We start from the raw sequence: 20,691 nt of genomic DNA, 5'->3' as shown, positions 1-20,691 counted from the left end.
TAACTGGCAGTAAAGCAGCTGTGTCAAAAGATAGATTCCCGTATCTTAAAAAGCTGTTCTTTGCTGCTCCAACGTTTCTGCCATCTGTATTTTGTCATAAAGGAATGTGTTGGGGGAGGGGGGTTAAACTCTCCTTAAAACTTGCAGAGTCAAGTCTTGCAATAGTAGAACTTTTCCTTGCAAAAGCAAAGGACTTTTTCCTGCAAAAATGGAGGATGTGAAACGTCACACCAAAGCCCCACAAGAAGTCAGAGGTACAGTATCTCTGGAAAACTTTAAAAGAAGCTTTAAAGAGACTCTAAAGGCATTTTTAAACTACTTGTCATTAAATCACCTGGAAGCTTTTTGATCAGAAAAAAAACCAAGTAAATGAAACAGCCTTAGACTTACACTTTTCCCCATAATTTGTTCCTTAACTTAGAACCTAGTAGATGCAATTTTTTGATATTGAACACTCTGCATTTTCATGGGACTAACATGCTAAAATATTCCTTCAGGAGACAGCAGAAATAACTATTCTTGAAATGCTAAGCAAGTCCAGAGACTTGCAACTATTTTCAGAATCCCCTTTCTTGGAAAATTCTACATCTGCTAAATAAAAATAGCTGTGAATTTAGGCTCTTATATGTTCATTCACTGAGCACATCTGAAGAGTGCGTTAAAAGTACTTGTCCTTGCAAAAGAAGAAAACCAAAAGCTTTTATAGAAAGAAGCATTTTTAATTTATTCTGTGATGATAAATAAATTCAATTCTATTTGCTGGTTTCCAAATATATTAGAAAGGAAAAGGAATATCCAGAAATAGTCTGTGCTGGATGAAATGTAAGGATCTAATCAACATCTTTATTCCTTCAAGTATAGCAGCAGTGATGAAATTTCCAGTACCACACTGAAATAGCTCACATAAAAGCGTCCACATCTGATACAAAATTTAAACTCTCAGGATTAAATGAGGTTATTTACTCTAAGTCCATTGTTTCAGGGGGCAGCTGTATTTCCAGTGAAGGAGATTCTGTCTGTCTCAGGGCTAACAAAACAGCCACTATGGTGGCTGTTGGCAGCACCGTGAGGCAAATTAACTGGCAAGGTTTTCGGGTGCTCATTTAAAAATAGCCGAGTACTTAAGCCTAGGAATGCTCTCAGCCACTAGGTGGGGTGTTGATTATGCCATTTAAAGTCCTGACTGTTGAAATAAAAGAAGTTAAGAGCTGTTGAAGAGCTCAGATCTAATTCTGATTCACTTTGGCCCCCTGGTATAACCTAGGACAAAGCTGTTGGCCTGTGAACAGCTGTTTAAACTCAGCTTTTTGCACACTAGGCAGAGCCCAAATCAGAGTACTCCCCACTACAATTAGCATTTCTCTACTTCTTCGATCATTGGGCTTATAGAGATGGGGTTATTTCTGCTTCCTCTCCTTAGCCAAAACACATTTTGCACTCTGGGTGCAAGAAGGAACAATTCTGTGCAAGGGACAGAAGGAACCTGAGGATGGCACAACCTCCTCCCCCTACCCTTTAATCTCCCTTCGATAAAATTACTCCTCTTCTTTGACACAATGAATTATTTGAGAGCATAAATGGAATCACCCTGTCTCAGAAGAGGACTACAGGGTGGAGGAACATCTCTATAGTCTTGGGGATTGGTCCGAGATGGAAAGGGAATGCCAAAAACTAAGATGGGCACTGTAACTGAAGTTGCTCTGGACTCTGGATATTTTAATGCTTTTTAAATTTAGTCTAGCCTCTTGTTTTTATATGGTAATACTGGGTTGCTCAAAGCACTGTCCTCCAACCACGTGACAGTTGATCTGTAGGATCTCAGGATGATTTATTATTTGTGCATGCAGAAACCCCAAGTGGTCAGGGGCACGTATACCAGCGTAAAGAGGAGGACTCTCAAAGGCTATTATTAGGTATCTGATCCAAACCTTAGGAATTCTGGCTAGCTATCGGTTTGCAAAGCCCCTGTTAGGGTAACAGTTCTCTCAACTACTGTAATCTACATTTGCTTTTCAGTGTAGGGGTTAAACTCTTTAAAAATGTTTGCTGGTGAACATTGTTTAAACTTGATGATCTTACCTCTCACCTGTGTTGAGAGCTAACAGATTGTTAGGGCAACGCCACACTTCCCTTCTTGAGAGATACATCAATCCTTTCTAATTCCAGTGTCCTTCCCTGCCAGGCATAATCTGCTTCTCGACTGTAAATGGCAGCAGCAGCACAGCCAGGCTGGACTATTGTAAATGCAGGTGAACCCGGTGGGAAGAAATGCTGACGTCTGACTCCAGTTCAGAAGGCTGAATGATTTCTTTATTATAACTATGTTATAATACATTAATATACTATTTAAAGGAGATACTAAAACTACATACCTACTTTCTCTAACTACCATATCTAACTCACTCACAACCCGTGACCCTCTCTCAGAGTCCAGCCACAGGTGGATTGGATTGGCCATCAGGCTGAAACAATCCTCACCAGAATCCAACCAAGCAATCACCCCAGGTAAACAATTCTCCAAACACATTCCACATGGGAAAAACAAGGAGCAGAAATAGAAATGGTTTTCTCTTTCTTTCCTCTGTGAAAAAATCCTGAGAGAAAAAAGAATGTGCCTGCCACACTAGAGCACAGCACTTCTACCATTTTACTTGGTCCTGGTGAGCCACACTTGGAGTGCTGTGTCCAGCTCTGGGCTCCTCAGGACAACAGAGACATGGAGCTCCAGGAGCTGGTCCAGCAGAGGGTTATGAAGTTGTTAAGGGACTGGATCACCTCTCCTGTGAGCGAAGGATGAGGGAGCTGTGTCTGTACAGCATTGACACAACTGAGAGGGGAGTCTGGGCTGCAGCATCACACCACAGGCTGAGTCACAACATCATCACAGTAAACCTTCCCCACAATTACAAACAAGCCCTCACACTCTTGGTCTTCCCCTTTCCTACTCCAGGCCTTTGGAGTATGTGACAGCAATGCAAACATCTCATAAATGCAACTCCCTGTGGATGCTCCCTGTGTGTCAGGATCCCATTACTAAGGTTCTTAGAAATGCCTCTGCCCGAATTAAGATGCAAAGGAGATCATATGCCAGTGACAGCAGCATGGGTTTTATTTGATAGTAAACATAAAAGAGAGAAAGAAATAGAAAATAGGTGGTGGTGGTGGGGGGGGGGGTGGGACAGAAAGAGAGTAGCAGGGACACAATAAGGAAAATGTCACTACTCCATGGATCCCAACAATGCTCCCTTGATCCTCTCCAGCTGGTCTTCTTGGAGATAATGATTTTTTCCCCCCCAAAAAGCATGGAATCTGATGGGTTAATATCTGCTGAGGCCAGGTAGGAAAATCCAGGCACCTCCCTGGGGGCGGAGTTTGCCATTGTCCCTTACAACAGATTCTGGGTTTTTTGCATCACCTGCAGTCCTGTGGTGCCAGGTTTCAGGAATGACTCGGGGGGCACTTTGGGAAGCCTTTCATGGATTAAGACACCCCCTCAGCTGCCTCTCACGGGAATGTCCCATTGGAGGTTCCACAGCCAGTTTGTGGAAGGGGGGATGGGTTCCGTGCCCCTGAGCACGCAGGGGCAACACACCCAAACCTCCTCCCCCTCCATCAGCTGGGGTCAAATCTGGGCAAACCTGCTCCTAGCAAAGGGGTCTGTGGGCTACGGCCTCTCCCACCCCGAAGCAAGCCAGGGATGATTCTTAGCAAGGCAGGGATATTCTTAGCAGGGTGGCTGCCTTTGGCTCACATTCTTTTCCTTGTTGCCTCATTTGTTTCAGGTGATTGAAGAATGGGTTTTCCCTTTATCTAATCTCAGTAGTTTGACTTTCAGTGCAAAGTCCCAGTGAGGTATCTTCAGGGAGGCTTCTTTGGTTGTAGTTTCTTTACAATGTTTTTGTTATAATGAGCAAAACTTTATATCAATGTTTGAGGCATGAACTACTTCAGTCTCAGACACCATGTTGTCTGCAAAAACTGGATGTTACCTCATGTCCAACAAGCCAGTAACTAGTCGAGAGACGTGATCTGTTTCAGATTGCACAAACCTAGTGCTCCATGATATTCAACAGACAAGTACCCCAGCTCTCAGAACTTTTACTATTTATACATTTTAGCAAAGTCATTAGTGTTCATTAGTTACAAGTCACATGATTCTCCTACTGATCCGTGTTCTGTCTTCTGCTGGTCAATGGTTCTCTCACCTCTCGTGCTAATTAACCCCGTGCTCAGTCTCTCTCCTTTGTGGCCGGTGGGTTTCTGTGTCGCTGCTCTGTGAGCTGGTCGGGATCTGCCCCTGCCGGAATTGCCTGTTACCCACTGGGAGCCGATTTCAGCACAGTTACTGAGCTGTCTTCATTGCTTTCTTCCTTATCTTGGGAGTTCTGCCACATGTCCTTGTGCCCCCTACATTCTGCACTTTTGGTGCGCACTATGGGACATCCGCTTTGTCCACAGTGGTACATCCTTCTTCCCGAGCTTTGTTAACCTCCCCTGGGTCTGAGAATGTTGAAGCCTGTCCAGTCCCAAACCCGAACAAGGCATTTCTACCAACAAATAATTTGTTTTTGGAGCACCTGGCCATCACGTAGATCTTCCTGGCAGCTCTCTGTTTCACAGACCTAGTCTCCCTTCTCATTGATTAGGATGGAAGGCAGACAAAAATCAAGCAACCATTCATAGGAAAATCTTACATACTCCACGTGAAAAATGCATATTTTATGATTGGCTTTTCACAAATATCAAATGGAATACTATATGTATTATGTTATATTGATTAGAAGTGCTGTATTAACATTTTAATAGTATGGTAAATGTAGTTTTGTAGTTAAAATGAAGCTTTAGTAGTTAAAATAGAAACTATGTATGTGAGGGTTTTTTAAAAGAATGAGATACTCGCTTCGAGATAACAGTCACAGAACACCTAAATCTTCCAGAGAAAGGGAATTTATGGTTTTCTTATCAGAAGCAGCTAATTTCTTCAGGCCTTGCTCAGACTCGAAGACGCCGGGGGAATTAAAGGAAGCAGTTGACATACAACAGAGAGAGTTTCTTGTTTTAAACAGAATGTATGCATAACCATGAAGTATATATATGAATGAATATGCAGCAGTGTATGGTTTTAAGGGTTATTCCTTTGTTCACAAGGCATGCTTGTCGGGGCTTAAGTGCCCGAGAGCATCCGGACGTCCGTAATTCTTTGCTTTTTATTGTCTTGTAATTGTCCTAACTCTAAATTTTTATTACTCTAATCGTATTACTATTTTTATAACCATTTCATTACTATTAAACTTTTAAAAATTCTAAAAAACAAGGCGCTTTTTCACACTCCACGCCTCGCGACATCCGGGCCGCCCGGACGGGCGCGGGGCCGGCCCTGCCCGCCGCAGTCCCGGCCCTGCCCGCCGCAGTCCCGGCCGTTCCCGCTGCTCGGAGACTCCCGAGCGGCTCCGGCTGCCGCTGCCGCTGCCGCCCCCTGCCGCCGGCAGCAGCGGCTCTCTCGCGAGACCGGCCCGCGGCGGCGGCGGGCGGCGGCTCCGCCCCCGGGCCCGCGATGGCGGCGGGAGACGTGGAGTCCTCGCTGGAGCTGAGCCTGACGGGCTCCGGGGCGCTGCCCGGCGCGCTGCCCCCCGCCCGCTCGCGCATCTTCAAAATCATCGTCATCGGGGACTCCAACGTGGGCAAGACGTGCCTCACCTACCGCTTCTGCGCCGGCCGCTTCCCGCAGCGCACCGAGGCCACCATCGGCGTGGACTTCCGCGAGAGAGCCGTCAGCATCGACGGCGAGCGCATCAAGGTACCCCGGGGCCCGGCCCGGGCGGAGGGGCAGCGCCTGGCACCGCGCTCCAGCGGCCGGCGGACGGCAGAGCGGCGTGCCCCGGGCCTGGCAGGGGCTGCGGGCCTCCGTCACCGCCGGGCCCCGGGAGCTCGGTTCGGCCGGTAGCCACAGCAGCTCGGTTCGGCGGGGTCGCGTCGCCCGCAGCCGCGGCTGTGTCTGCCCTGGCGCTGTCCCGCCGCTCGGCCTTGCTGCTGTCGGGAGGGTGGGCGCGGTGCCGGTGTCCGTGACGGTGAACCAATTCCTGCTGTAGGCCAAGCCTCCTCGCGGCTTTTGTCAAAGGCTGATCGGTACTTTACAGGGGGCTTGTGTATAGATCTCTGAGCAGTAGGCTAGTCTGGCTTGTCCCTGTTACCAGCAGCGTCTTGCCTCTGAGAAACTCTGCGTCTTTGTTCAGTGGACACCACAGCTGTTTTAACTTTCAGCACCACAGAGCTATGTAGGTGCCACTGTTACGATCATTGTGCGCTAAAAATATTAGGCAATTGAATATTGTTCAGGATTGAGCAGTGTGCTTCAAGTTCTAATTTTTAGGATTCTGTCAAGTTTGCTGTGCGATGATTGTAACCATTACTTGCAGAATACTCTGTAACAGCTTACAGGTGCAGTTTGTTTACTAACTGTTTTAAACGGAATCCCCCTCTGCTTTTGTATTACAGTTTGTTTCCATGGGGAAAGCTCAGCTGTGCAGAAAAATGAAGTTAGCAGTAGTCTCGAGCTTGTACTTGGGCATTTATTATCATCAGGCATTAAAGCTACAGCTTGCAGTTATGGAGCTGAAAGCTATAGTTTTTCCTTGCTTATTTACTGATTAAAGAAATAATGGAGGATATATAAGAACAGGAGAGCCAATTTGCTTTCCTGCTCATGTGGGATTTTAATCTCATATCATTTTTCAACTCAAAAAGAAAGGTGAATAGGAGTTTTTGTTGGTGGCTTTTTTTTTTTTTTTTTTTTTTTTTAGTAAAACCACTGACTAGAATTTCTCTGACAGCTGAAATTTTGTACTCCTTTGTCCGGACAGAGGAAAGACCTCCTGAGGGATGTTGTCTTGTCAGCACCATCTTACTCACTGTCATTGTCATCACGTCTGAATGATGCCTGGCCTTTGTTGGAGAGAAGTGAAGAACATAGCACAATCCACAGCTCTGAGATGCTTCACATAGGTTAATGTGCCATTCTCATAGATATGTTTCTGTAGATTGTTTTGCTGCATTTTTGAGAATGTTATCTGTAAAAGAAACCAGTTCTGGTTGAGGAAGGTGGAGAAGTGAAGGAGGCTCTTCTGAGACACGTTGTTTCATGCAAGTTCTTTTTCAGCATTAAAGGAGTACATTCTATCCTTATGGCCAGGACCCCAGTTCTTCGTGGGAGTATTGTCAAGTTTGAACTGATTTTGGGTGGTTTTGGCAACTTCTCTCACTCCTCTTCACCTTTATCACTTGTAGCAGTCAGCTCCAGCAACACCAGTTGAATCAGGAGAGAGAAGCTCTGATGAACTAAATTATTGTAGTCCTTGCTGTGCCCTGAAGAGATTTTTTCCTCTTGCGTCAAAGTAGGTTATAAAGTGGTGTCTTCTCCCTTCCCCCAGCCAGCTGGATGGTTCTTTCTTGTGCTCCTACAGCAGTAACTTGTTTCCTTCACAGCTGGAAAAGTGCTGTGTCATTGGCAGGAACACAAGCACAGTTCTTCTTGCTGACTGTCTCTCACACAGCGATTGTGCAGCCTTCCAAGGCATAGGAACAAGTATATTCCTTGTACAGCAGGCTGACAGCTTCATATCAAACACTGATGCCTAAATGTGATGAGTAAATTAAAGCTTTCAACAAATGGATTTGCTGCTTTCTAAATTTTCCTCTTCCTCAATTGATCTAAGCATTGCAAATTGAAGAAAACAATGATGTCAGTCTTCACTGACCTACATTAAAAGAGCAATGCACAAATGAAATTTAAATAAGAAAGTCCGAACAGCATGTTCTGTACCTTTGAACTATTCCCAATTTTCTCCCTTTTTAAAGGAGACATAGCATCAAGGCCAGTTATGTTTTTACCACACATACAAAGTGAGTCCTTGTTTAGAAAAGAGCCTTTCTGGACCACAAGACAGAATCAGAAGGTGGGGTGTGATAGCTGAGTCAGTGTATTTAATATTTTTTATGCCATTTGTCTTTCCTAGGGAATGTGACCAAGTGATTCTGTACAGTTTTATTAGCTGAGTTATGCTGTTAAACCAAACATTCAAACTGCGTATTTTAAAGGGTTGTTATAAAAACTGTGGTCCCTGAAGATGGGTGTTACTGGACTAACAGTGAAATAGTAATCTTAATGTTACTTCATCAGTGCACACCCATTAATGTGAACATTTTCAGTGTTGTTTTTCAGAAGAGAAAATACTTGGGGTGAGAGGCAGAAATGGATCCATTTCCTCAAGTTCACCTTGAACAAGGGAAAAAAGAAACTTCTGAAGTGTGCAGTTTTCAACACTGGGAAAGGGATTTACCTCTCAGTGCAAATGACTCAGTTGATAATGCCCTTCAAGCTTGAATGCTGCATGTAAATGAAATTTTGGAAGAGCTGTAGTTTAAGCCTCACTTGCAAGTTATGTAAACCTTTAATTTAATTTCCCCATCTTTACCCAAGGCTGGCAGTACACTTGCAGATCTCTGCTTGACTGAAGCATGACTGATTTCTGCTCTGTGAATAAGATGGGGAGAGAATTGTAAGCTCACAGCTGCCTGTGAAAATCAACTCCCTCCTTAAATTAATTTGATATAGCATTTTCCAAGATTTATCTATATGATTCCTTAACATAATATTGTCTATACATAGGATTGCTTCAGCCTGCACTTCTTTTTCCTAATTTCTCAAATTCATGAACATTTTCTATGAGTCTCCTGACTTTATGGTGTTTTAGAAGTGCACAGAAGTGGGAGTTTGCCTCACCTGGGTGTGTGACTGAATCTTGCCCAAACACAGGTGCCTGTTTAGTCTGACTGTGTAGATTCATGGAGATGCTGTCAGTTGTGTGTAGAGTGTAATACCATTGGCAAAAGGTGGGGGTTTACTCTAACATGAGACAGATTGCAACTAAGTACCATTTAATGGGATCAGAGCCAGGGAAACTTGCCTTGCCTTTCCTAACAATCATAGTGACCCTTTCAGAAGCAGCACACGGGTCTTTCTAAGTGTCTGGATCAACAGCTGCACAGAACTGGACTAGGCTACAAAAGCCAAGCTGCTCTGATGTTCTCATGATGTTCTCAGTTCCCCTGTTGCAACCAGTAGCTGCCATTCCCACCTGCTCTAGTCTGAGTTTTTGAGGATGGATAACCAGGGTTGAACATAATGTTGCAGAAAAAGTCACACCATCTGAAACATCTTTTATTTCTTCAGTGTGTCACATGACTGATTCATAACATCCTGTGATTGACTAGTGGATCTGGATTGTCATCCACTTCAGTAATTTCCAACCTGATGAACCCTTTGCTTAAAGAAAAGGTCCTTATTGTCAGTCACTGGTGTCAAGACTTTGCATCTGCTTCTATTCAGTTTCGCTGTATTTCCGCTGTTGTAGCTTTCAAAACAACTTTATATGATACTGTAGTCCTGTCTATCACTGATGCATCTTCTTGCTCTTAGCAGATTTCCCTTGCACTTGGCCTTCCTTTTTTCTAATATAAAAAGTCACTGGTTAAAGTGGTAAACAAGACAATTTTCAAGATACTTGCAATTTCTAAAGAAGTTTTACTGAAACATTTGGATCAAAGGAATGCAGAGCTATGGTAAAGGGATAACGATTTCAACAATTACATAGTGGCTGTGACATTCATGAGAACAGATTAAATTTCAAATTTATCATCATTGTCTGCAGAACATTTAGTATTCCTTGAGTTCTGAGTCTCAAGGAAAACTCCTTTCATTCCCAGGGACAAAAACCTTTCTGCTCAAAAGCCAGAGTACTAATCAAACTGCCTCAGCCATCAGCGAACAGCTGTACAAGACAGACAGGAAGCTAGGACTTGGCTTTTCCCAAGAAATCAAATGTCTTTCAGATGTTTCATTATCACTAAGGTGTGTGTGATAGAGCCACACCCCAATTTATTTCTGACAGTGTACAGGTAATGCAGTGTTGTAGGTGCAGGGGTTCTGACTGCTGTGCATTGCTGTTCTTATCTCCTCAAGAGCAAGTTTGGGTAAACATTACCGTCCACAATTCTGTAGCATTCTCTACATGTCTGAGGACTCCAGGCTTCCATTACACAGGATGATCAATGTATTTAAGATTTCTGTTAGTCGTTGCTTACAGCTGCTTGTGCTGCAAAGCTTGTTTATTTTGTTTCAATCTGGACCCCAGAAATTAGAAACAATTTCAGTTCTTCTGAATGTCTTTCTATTCTGACTATGCTTATAGCGCCTGTGTTCAGTCTGGTTTGGGTAGAATGGTGTGTACCTGGAAATGATAATCACTTATTAATTTAACAGGAGGTTTATACTTTTCCTTTTTTTTTCTTTTTTTAATTTTTTTTTTCTTTTATGCTTGCCTTTATACTACAAACCATAGTATGGTCCCAGGTAAAGCACTAAATAAGCAAGTTACACGTTCATCACAGGAGGGTTTGATTCCAGCACACTGCAGAGAAAGATTTCTTTGTCCTGTTTTTGTTGGTGATGTTGAAATCAAGCATGGTTTGATTTCTTCCCACCTTTACGTGGCAGTTAACATCATGATAACAACAAAATTTTGGGGAAGATGAGATTATTTTTGGCAATAACAAAAATCATGTCAGCTGAGAGTTGTATTGGGAAGTAATGCATATTTAAGTTTCGAATAAAAGTGCTATTGTTAAGACTTCAGGATTTATTTTTATAAAAATCTTTAAAAATACTCCAGTAAACTTTCAGAAATCTGTATTTTCTCTCAAGTGTCATCATTCCTCCTGACCTCACTTGTGAGAAGCTTTGAAAGTCAAAGCTTCTGAAATTGTGTGAATGCAACGGTTTTCTTCAGCACCAACTTGTCAGTATGATTAACTCAGAAGAGTAGATTTCTGTGGTCATGTAACTCTTCTCACTCTGGGTAATTTGTGTTATTTTCCAGGATGAGTAGTAAAACATTTTTTCCTCTCCTTCTCTTTCTGTTTTCAGATACAGCTATGGGATACTGCAGGCCAGGAGCGCTTCAGGAAGAGCATGGTGCAGCACTACTACAGGAACGTCCATGCTGTGGTGTTTGTGTATGATATGACAAACATTGCCAGTTTCCACAGCCTGCCATCCTGGATAGAGGAGTGCAAACAGCACCTTCTTGCCAACGATATACCACGGATTCTGGTTGGAAATAAATGTGACCTGAGAAGTGCTATTCAGGTGCCCACGGACCTGGCCCAGAAGTTTGCTGACACTCACAGCATGCCATTGTTTGAAACCTCTGCCAAGAACCCCAATGACAACGACCATGTGGAGGCCATATTCATGACACTGGCTCACAAGCTTAAAAGTCACAAGCCGTTAATGCTTAGTCAACCCCCAGATCATGATGAAATACATATAAAGCCTGAACCAAAACCTATCACATCCTGCTGGTGTTAGGTCACATTGTCACTGGCTTGTGACACCTAGTCTTGTTTGCAAGTGCTTCAAAATTTTGATCTTTGGCAAAGTTACAGGTTTTGGTAGCAACTATAGCAAATCTCTTTGGCACTTTAATGTGTTTTTTATTTTAATTTTTCCTGGTGTAGATGTGCCCATCTTATGCTCTTGCACTTTGTAATTGTACTTTCTGAATTACTAAAGTTTCACTATAAATATATGGGAACATGCTCACTTTGTCAAGTTTTGACAAAGCAATACTAGTTGAGCTCTTGCTGCCTGAGGTTGTTCTCATCACTTGTGGTAAGATTATAACTAGTGCGCCAGTTTACTAATTCTTTTGGTTGCTACTTGTGTTGGAATAATGTAGGAGAAAAAGCCTTTTGTGACAACCAGGGAACTTGGGTTTTGGGTCAGCAGGCGGGGAGATTTTTGGCATATGAAGGAATATTAGGTGAAGAGTAGGAAATTAGAAGGCAGGTACCTTTTTATTATAAAAGCAAAAAAAATACAGGTCTGTCAAAGTTTGGGCTGCCAGTGTTGGTGCAAATTGCTAGGTTTTGGCCTGTCATTCCACTGTGAACTTGGTCTGTTTCTTCATGGCAGTGGCAATGGAATTGACTAACTTCTCCCTACCTCTAGACAATTATTTGATACTTAAAACTTGATTAATTTTTCATAATTAGCATGCAATACCAAACTATGTTATGTTAACCCATATTGTGGAAAGTACTGTAGCGCAGGATTTGGGGTAAAATTGGGGCTCTATCCATGCGTTCTCTGATCTTACTAAAATTAAATTATATATTTCTGAGTGTGGTGTATTTGAGTTGAGTAAGTAAAAGATTGGGTGAATTTGGCAAAAGCATACTGGTTTTCAAAGATAGGGTTTGCAGGGCTTTAAGAGAGCATGAGTGCATCTCAGATATCATGAAAAGCCAACTTGATAACATATTTCAGGAATGGGAATGCTTAGGAATATGCTACATTCTTAAAATATTTCCAAACACAAACTAAATTTGGTCTTGAAATATGGAGTAAATCTACCAACTACATCATCTCTTAGAGATTTTCGAGGGAAAACCTGCATGTATAATGTTGTGACTCTATGTAGGGCATCCTTGGCATTACTAATGTGAGCTAGTAGGGGTTAGATGAGGGAAATTCTTCCTCTTGGACCACCTTTTTCTGTGTTCTCATAGTTGCAACTGCTTTTTTTTCAGATCTGTCTGAAGAGCAGTTTCTTAATAAAAATGGTGCTAAGTTGCACACAGCTGCATAAAGTGAAATGTAAGCCATAGAATGCAATCTATGGCTTCATTCACGTGCCGTGTCAAACAGTGTTTTGTGACTGAGCTTTTGAAGTATAAATGAAGATTTTTTTTGTTTTATTGGCAATGTGTAGCTCGTGTTGCTTACTGGAAACTCAATGGAAGGGCTAGTTCAGAAGCTGCCACCCTAATGATTGCGTTAGAAACAAACTACTGAAACAAGATACCTGTTATTATGTAAACTATTACAATTCTTAAGATGTACTTTCCTTGCAACTTATACAGAAAAAATGCATTGACTTTTTTCTAGATTTTGAAAGAGCATTTAATTTGGTCTAATATGATTAAGATGTTTAAAAAGAATCTAAACAAAAAGTAGTACTTTTTCCTGTATAAAGCTGCTTCAATTGTGACAGTATTTTTGCTTAGGAAACATTTGTAAAAGGAAGCTTTTGTATTCACTCTGAACCTTACATTACTAGAATTTACAGTTTTTTCAGAAACAATCACCTTTTTAACACTAGTGTCCTTAATGATTTCTTTAAGAAAATTATTGATCTTAAATTGATGTTTATGCTATGGTAAGTAAATATGGTTTACAGTCCTGTTGGACAGATTGTTTTTCACTCATGTCCTTAATCCTTTTTCTGAGAAGGATCCTTCTTAATTATTTGTATACTAAATATGTCAGCAAGTTTTCATGGGTTTGTTTTGTTTTGGTTGGTTGGTTTGGGTTTTTGTTTGTTTATTTGTTTGTTTTTAATAAAAATACCCCAGAACTAAGAATTTTAAAGTCAGTCAGGTTGGGGGTTGGGGTAATAAAATCATGCAGCTGCAGTGTTACTGTTAAATTTGATCTGAAACACCTGCACATCTATTAAGTTTTATTTGAGTTATCACACCTTGTAAATAAGGGCCCCCATGTCATGAAAATTGTGTGCAAATGGTGTTCAAGTGTGTAATTCCATGTTCAGCACAAAGCATGTTTTAATGGTTCTGCCATGGAGGCAGTGTGGTCAGTAATGCAGGATTCAGTGTTGCTCCCTGGCTTTCAGTGGTGATGTTCTGCCCACAGGATGGATGTCACAGTACTGAATACTTTGTACGTGTATTTTCACTTTACCAGGCTGTAAAGTTGTGTTCTTTTGTATGTGTTGGGGGCAGGCAAGGCACAAAAAAACTAATAAACTGGCTTTGCCACTAACTGTTACCACTTGTTTTCAATAATTACAATATAAATGATAATATAATTCCATATGGTTAAAAAAATGCTGCGAGGGAGTTAAAGGAGTTTCTAGTTTCTGTCTGTGTGGGTGACAATTTTTGCAAAACAGACTGTCACAATACATGGACTACTGTCAGTGCTCTCTTGCAACGACTGGGTGATTTTGAGGCATCTGCAGCACCCACCTGGTGATTCAGAGGCATGTTCAGTATTTATTTCAGATTCCAGAAGAATGGGAAGTGAAACAACAGTTACAGAAATAGCGATTACTGACCCTTGGATGTAAATCAAGACCCTAAAGGAGTCTTCTCCATTACTCTTCTTCTAGTCTCATCTTATTCAGAAATAAAACCTCTAACTTGTATAAATTTGTTGAAAGTCATATTTCTTATCCTCTCTGTATTTTCATTTCACTAGAATATAGTATAATTCTAATACTCTTTTTTTCCCCAGAGTCCTACTTTTGAGGTCATTGACTGATGTTGCTTAACATTGCAACTCCCAGATAAATGTAGAGCCATATGTTATTTTAAAGTAATATTAATATTACTTTTAAATGGCAGTCTGACTTTTCTGTGGAAATCAACACAACACCAACACATAATCTTAAATCTAAAGTAATAAATAACATTAGAAGTTGTCATTATTCTAGGACTCACAAAAAAATACCACTGTTCTGAGGATGTCTCTGAGGATGTGGGATTTTTTTCTCCTTCCTCTGTTGGTGCAGGGTGCCCAAAGGAGGCCTCATTTATCCAGCTGAATGGCATCATCAGTGAGGGCTGTGAGGAGGCATTGAGAGAGGAAGAATGGCTGCTGGTTTCCAGGGATGTTCTGGGACTCACTGGGCTCTGCACAGCCTCCCACCTGCCAAATAGAAGCACATGCTGAAGGCAGCTCCTTGTAGTTCTGGAAGCTATTTCCAGAGCTCAAAGAAAGGCAAGTGAGAGCTACTGGTCATCTAGGGACATTCCCTGAGGTGCACAGTCCCTGGGGGGATGTTATTGACATGTATTGTTTTCTGCCTGGCTGATTCATCAGTGCTTCATGTGAGTCACAAATCACTGAATCCTTAGCTAATCATTTGAAATTAATGGAAAACAAATTTCCCAATACCAGCAATACCAGTGATCATTAGAAAAAAACCCAAAACAGAGCATAATCCTCTCCCTGGCCTGCATTTAACAAATATGCTGCTCTTATTAGGAAGACATTCTTCCCTCTGAGGCTGGTGAGGCACTGGCAGAAGTTGCCCAGAGCACCTGTGGATCCCCCATCCCTGGGAGTGTTCGAGGCCAGGCTGGGGGAAGCTCTTAGCATATGAAAACTAAGAGTCATAAGACTCTGATCTTAGCTCAGTACTTCCTTTTCTATTATTTTTTGCTGTTTGCACTGCCCCTTTGGAAAGGTCACAGGCAGAAAAAAGACTGGTGAGAGGCAGTATGCTAAACTCCCTCTTTCTGAAAATACCTAGTGATTTATTTACTGCTGAAAACATCACACTGGGCCTCTAAATCAGCAGTCATAAAGCAGAAGCTGCATTTGCAAACCATTTATCCTCTCCAAAGCTTGGTCATCCCCACATCCTTCACATTTCATATCCACTCCTGTACAGGAAAACACTTTAAATGCTCAGGGGGCTTTGAGGTGCTCCTTGCCCTTCATAGTCCTCTGTCCCTCAGACCTTTCTTCAGTTAAGGAAGGGCAGACAAAGAGGAAAAGACAAAACTGACCCTAAAATGCATGAAACAGCTTTTCTATTTACTTCAAGGTATTTTTAACACACTCAAAATAGAGACAGTGAAGAGCTTCTGCCTTTAGCAACCAAAGATTCAGCTGTAGATTAAGAAAAGCATGTGCTAATCAGAGAGGGTTTTCAAGTTCCTGTGGATCCTCATGACTACCCTGGAGTGCTAGCTTCAATTCTGAGCTAATATCTGAGTCACTGTGATGCTGCTGTTAAAAAGCACAAATGTTGGCAGCCCTTGTCTTTTGCTTCAAGGCTCACAGTGCTTTTGTCAAATTGCATCTGACCTGAAAGAGTTGATTTCAATACTTTCATCTGTCATTAGTAGGTACATTTAATTTATATGCATGATGATAGTAGAGGGTAAATAAAGATATATAAGATATATTCTATCTGTATATCTAAAATGATGGCCAGAAAACATGTATATTCACATCACCGTAGGCATGCATACTTTTGCATCATAATGCAACATTTGGGGGAGTGCTGTGTGGAATTCCAACTCTTTTTGATGTGTGATACCTGACACTGGTGGGATTCCAGCTCTAGCATCTGCTTTAAGGCTCCAGCTCTCAGGCTTTATGGGTGAAGAACTGTTGAATGAAGCAAAAACTTGGGTCAGTTGGGGTTGGGAGGCTGCCTGCATCAGACAAAATTAGAAACACAGAGGCAACTGCTATATAAGATGTGCTTAGAGCAAAGACTTTGGAAGCTGAAAACACCATCTGTCATCCTGAATCAGTCTTATGGTTATTGGGCAGGGGACAAGGGCTTAGCAATATCTGCATGTACTGTTCCACCATAAACATGACATATAATAACAACTAATATTGACTAAAGAAGAAAGTGATGAGTGTAGTTAAAAACATGTAGTGGACAGAAGGCAGAGGGTGAAACATGAACCATGAAACAAAGTAATTTTAAATGACGATGATGTAAATGGGAAGTCAATGAAAGAGAACACACATTTCTGTAACTTTGAAGCTGTAACTACCAAGGAAGGAAGGAAGGAAGGAAGGAAGGAAGGAGAGACATCACTGCAGCAGCTCAGAAAGTGCAAGTGAAATTGTGCAGTTTGATAATGCGCTTGGGTTGGACGGACCTGAAGAGGTGCAGGACAAAGCACTTCCTGTTTTTATGGAGAAGCACCTAGGGAAGGCTGGGAAATTCTGTTTGCTTGAATGGGCTTCCCTCCTCAAGTTAGAGATAAATTCAACAACTTTTCTCCATACTTACACACTGTTGGTGCTGGAGAGTCATGGAGTCATATCTCAGTTTGGAAGGGACCGATAAGGATCAGTGGTTGGACTCAATGTATTAAAGGTCCTTTCCAACATAAAGAAGTCTGTGGTTCTATGATCCTAGGCAACAGGAAATCACACAGTCTGACTCCAAAAAATGCATACTGGGTGTCTTATATTAGGTGGGGTTTCTACTGAGGATTTAAAAAAAGGAATATTCCTCCTGTCAGCTGCAGGCAAAATACCACTTCCTGTTTTCAGAACATATCTGTACTTTGATTAATTAGTACCACTCCTGTCCTTTCCCAGCTCTTTTAAGGCTCTCTTCTGTAGTCTGCCTTTCCCTTGCATGTTTAATGAGCAAGACCCACTCAATGTTCCCCACTCAAAATATTTTAGGCCAGTTCATCTACCTACAGTGAAGATTTACTTCAATTTCCAACTACTTCATGCAAAAACAGGGTGGGCTATGGAGACACACAACTGTGACTTTGTATCCCCTGTTTTCTCAATGCCCTTTGCCAGCAAAGGGGAAATACATTTGTTCCCAGCAAAGGCTGCCCTGACCCTGAGCACAGGGGAGGAACTGCACCAAACATATATCTATGAAAAATAAAAATTCAGATAGAAATAAATAAATATAAATATATACGAATATATATATTTTTTTTTTTTAATCCCAGACAGGCTTGTCATCAAAGAAGTGTCTGAAAGGGTTCCCTGATTCTCACCATGATGAAGATCCCTTTTCTTTCCCTCCTCCTCTGCACCTCCTGCCCCTTCTGTTGGGGAAATGACTTCAAAAAATTCTTTGCCCTTAGTTGAACATTAACTTTCAGAATCAGCTTCCCTGATTAACCTTCTGATTACACTGGGTGATTAACTCTGGCCACTGCTAATGGAGAGGCCAGCAGGCTCTGCCTTTACCCACCCATGGATGTTGTATGCCTTGTTCTGTGTGCCAGGGAATAGGGCAATGTTTGCCTCAGCCTGCTCGAGGTAAAGAAGTTTTTTTGATGTAAATGCCTTGTCTTTGACTTAATACAAGCAATGCTGACACAAGGTGAGCACAAAATGCTTGGGTCCGTAACGGGGGTCCATAACTCCACCTGACTCCCACCAGTGAAAGCTGGGGGTGACACAAGACATGGAATATCCCTGGAGATGCAGGCAGGCTCTGGGAAGGTACTGTACCTCACATGCAGAATGGGCTGCTAAATATAGCACTGGAAACTGCAGTTAGGAATATATTTGCTGCAACACTATCCAAAGAGGAGAAATATCAGACTTATAATCAGTTTCCACCAATTTCCATTTTGCAGCTGTCATTTTTCTGGAAAACCCCCACTTTGGTAGAAAGAACTGTTGAAATCATGTGTCTATGAGTGACCTGCAAGAGTTGCACCACTGGAAGAACTGTGCAAGAAATAAGCCATCTTATAGCTACTGATAAATCAATTGCATACGTTTTTTTTATTCAGCAGCATAAAGCATTCTTCTCTTTTACAATCTAAGACTTTAGTATGTGCTGCTGAGGCTGTTTCACAGCCAAACAAGTACCTGCCACGCCTGTCACTAAATGCCACATCAAAGGCTTCCAAAGCCAGGCTGGGTACTTGGATTGTGTCCCAGAGCTGTGCCAGGAGGACCTGACCTGCAGCAGCCATGGTGGCAATGCCACCCTCATCCCAGGAATTGTGCGCTTGAGCTGATGGAAACAGCACAGCATTTGGAAAAGGACTGGTGGCGTGTTGCTCTGCACGCTGCCAGTAAAAGCAAATTGCCCTGTTCAACCAGCAGTCAAATGCTGTTGAATTATGCTCAGTACATCACACTGCAACAACTGGTTATGGAACGGCACTTCTGAATGGGACCACAACTCCCAGAAATGATGCAGAGGCTGAGCAGTGCACTGTAGCAATGCAAAATCGGTTTTAGACTGACCAGAGCCATGCTGCTGTCAGCTATTAGTGAGCCCAATACCCTCTGAGGGTGTCTGACATTCTTTTAATGTACAAGAACAGCAGTTTGTGTTAAACAAGAAGAAACTCCCCAGCATTTCATTGCAGATGGTGTGGAGCTTTGCCAGAAGCATCTGAGGACAGGGAGAGCAGTCACACTCGATGCTTTGATGCCTATTGACAGGCCCTATTTCAGAGGAAAAAGCACAGCATCCCATTTTGAATCACAACATTTGAATTAATGTATTAAAGCAATTCAAACATTAACACCTCCAAATGAACAAGACACCAGCTGTGTTTTGCTTGGAATAGGAGGGGATTGGACTAGGTGATCCCCAGACATCCCTTCCAACCTCAACCCTTCTGCGGCTCTGCAGGCAAGGTAATGAAGGTATTTAGAGCCAAAGTCAGGAAGAATTTGGCTACTGTGGCATACAATTAAGTCTCCAGTTGCCAGAGTAGGACCTGCAGGCCCAAGCACCCAAAGATGGGGACAGCTTCCCTGGCTGAAGCTGGGCAGTGGAGGAAGCAATGTGACCTGAGAAGGGCTGTGGAGGGAGCCTGGTGGTTAGGGCTGCTCTCTTGATCTGAGATATTCCCAGACATTAATAATTTTAATGGGTAAAGTCAGCAACAGATACACTTGGCAAGCACCTTACACAGAGGGGCGCCAGAGTTCACTGGGACTTCCTCAATATGAGGCTAAGAGTATTTCTCTGTTCCAGACTACAAAAAAAAGCTGTAACATCTTCATAGAATCATCACAGAATCATAGAATTGTTTGGAAGTGACCTTAAAGATCACCTCATCCTGACCCCTCTCCCGCAGGCAGGGACATATTCCACTAGACCATGCTGCTCAGAGCCCCATCCAGCCTGGCCTTGAGCTTTCAGTGATAGGGCACACACAGCTTCTCTGGGCAATCTGTGCCAGTGTGTCACCACCCTTACAGCAAAGAATTTCTTCCCAATATCTAATCTAAACCCACCCTATTTAGTTTAAAGCCACTTAGGTATTGGAGTCCCTTTACCAGCATTATGAAAAGAACTTCAGTCTTTAGAGAAAAAAATAAATCAAGAACAACTCTTCTCTTGGGATCATGAAAGGCACCTTACTTGCTGTAATTAGAGGAGTTTGATATGAGATCATTGCTGGAGTTCCATGCCTCATGGTGGGTATGACTTATCTTACTACCCACTTGCTCAAGATGGGAACTTCTTTTCCAGGCCCTGTTCAAATGCTGTGTTAATCTGTATCATGGGTTAAGCCATCTACCACTCCCTGCTCAAGGCCTGCAGGTAAGATAAACACTTGACATTCACCTAAAAGTGAAACATAAAGTACATATGGGAATTCTATGTACTTCAGGAGACGACATGACCTGACTGGAAGCTGTAGTTACTTGATCTAGAGGACCAAGAGGTCCCCTAGAGGAAATACAACAAAACACCTTTGTCCAGATCTGTAATACATTTTAGCAAAATAGGCCCTAAAATAAGGATTTATTTTAAATTTTCAATCTACAAAGTCAAAATAGGAAAACTTGAACTGAATTTAGAGCATTCAAGTTACTTCATAAAAGGAGCTACTGCAGCTCCAGTTCCTGCCACACTCTATAGTTACACTTCAGTGCTAAAACTAATTGTACTAACACATGTACACCCCACAGAAGCCACATTTTGACAGAGGTACCTGTCAAACTTTACTTGCCCCCATTTCTATCAAGAAGAAAATGAAAACACTCTGAAGCTCAAGGATGAAGGGCATCCTTCATTATCATCCTAATAATTCATGCAGTAAGAAGGAGAAATCGAGATAGCA

The 20,691-nt window shown here is 42.3% G+C and overlaps 1 protein-coding gene and 1 long non-coding RNA gene across 2 annotated transcripts; one reads left to right on the top strand and one right to left on the bottom strand.

Moving 5' to 3' along the window:
* The first annotated feature begins 5,515 nt into the window (after positions 1 to 5,515).
* RAB33B (RAB33B, member RAS oncogene family) lies at positions 5,516 to 13,900 on the top strand. Its single transcript, XM_068188050.1, has 2 exons — positions 5,516 to 5,797; positions 10,982 to 13,900. Exons 1-2 carry the CDS (start codon positions 5,555 to 5,557, stop codon positions 11,423 to 11,425), a joined length of 687 nt encoding a protein of 228 aa, XP_068044151.1. The 5' UTR covers positions 5,516 to 5,554; the 3' UTR covers positions 11,426 to 13,900.
* Positions 13,431 to 17,114, bottom strand: LOC137472712 (uncharacterized). The gene is made up of 2 exons (XR_010998380.1): positions 16,905 to 17,114; positions 13,431 to 15,757 (listed from the first exon to the last, which is right to left on the bottom strand). It is a non-coding gene; the product is annotated as an uncharacterized lncRNA (long non-coding RNA).
* Between the last annotated feature and the right edge of the window lie 3,577 nt (positions 17,115 to 20,691).

This window comes from Anomalospiza imberbis, chromosome 4, assembly GCF_031753505.1.
Source record: "Anomalospiza imberbis isolate Cuckoo-Finch-1a 21T00152 chromosome 4, ASM3175350v1, whole genome shotgun sequence".
NCBI classification, from domain to species: Eukaryota; Metazoa; Chordata; class Aves; order Passeriformes; family Viduidae; genus Anomalospiza; species Anomalospiza imberbis.
This window is presented reverse-complemented; position numbering and strand designations above follow the sequence as displayed.

Coding starts and splice junctions, on each gene's coding strand:
- RAB33B (XM_068188050.1), top strand. CDS start 5,555: ATGGCGGCGGGAGACGTGGAGTCCTCGCTGGAGCTGAGCCTGACGGGC. Junction 5,798..10,981: donor TCGACGGCGAGCGCATCAAG/GTACCCCGGGGC, acceptor TTCTGTTTTCAG/ATACAGCTATGGGATACTGC.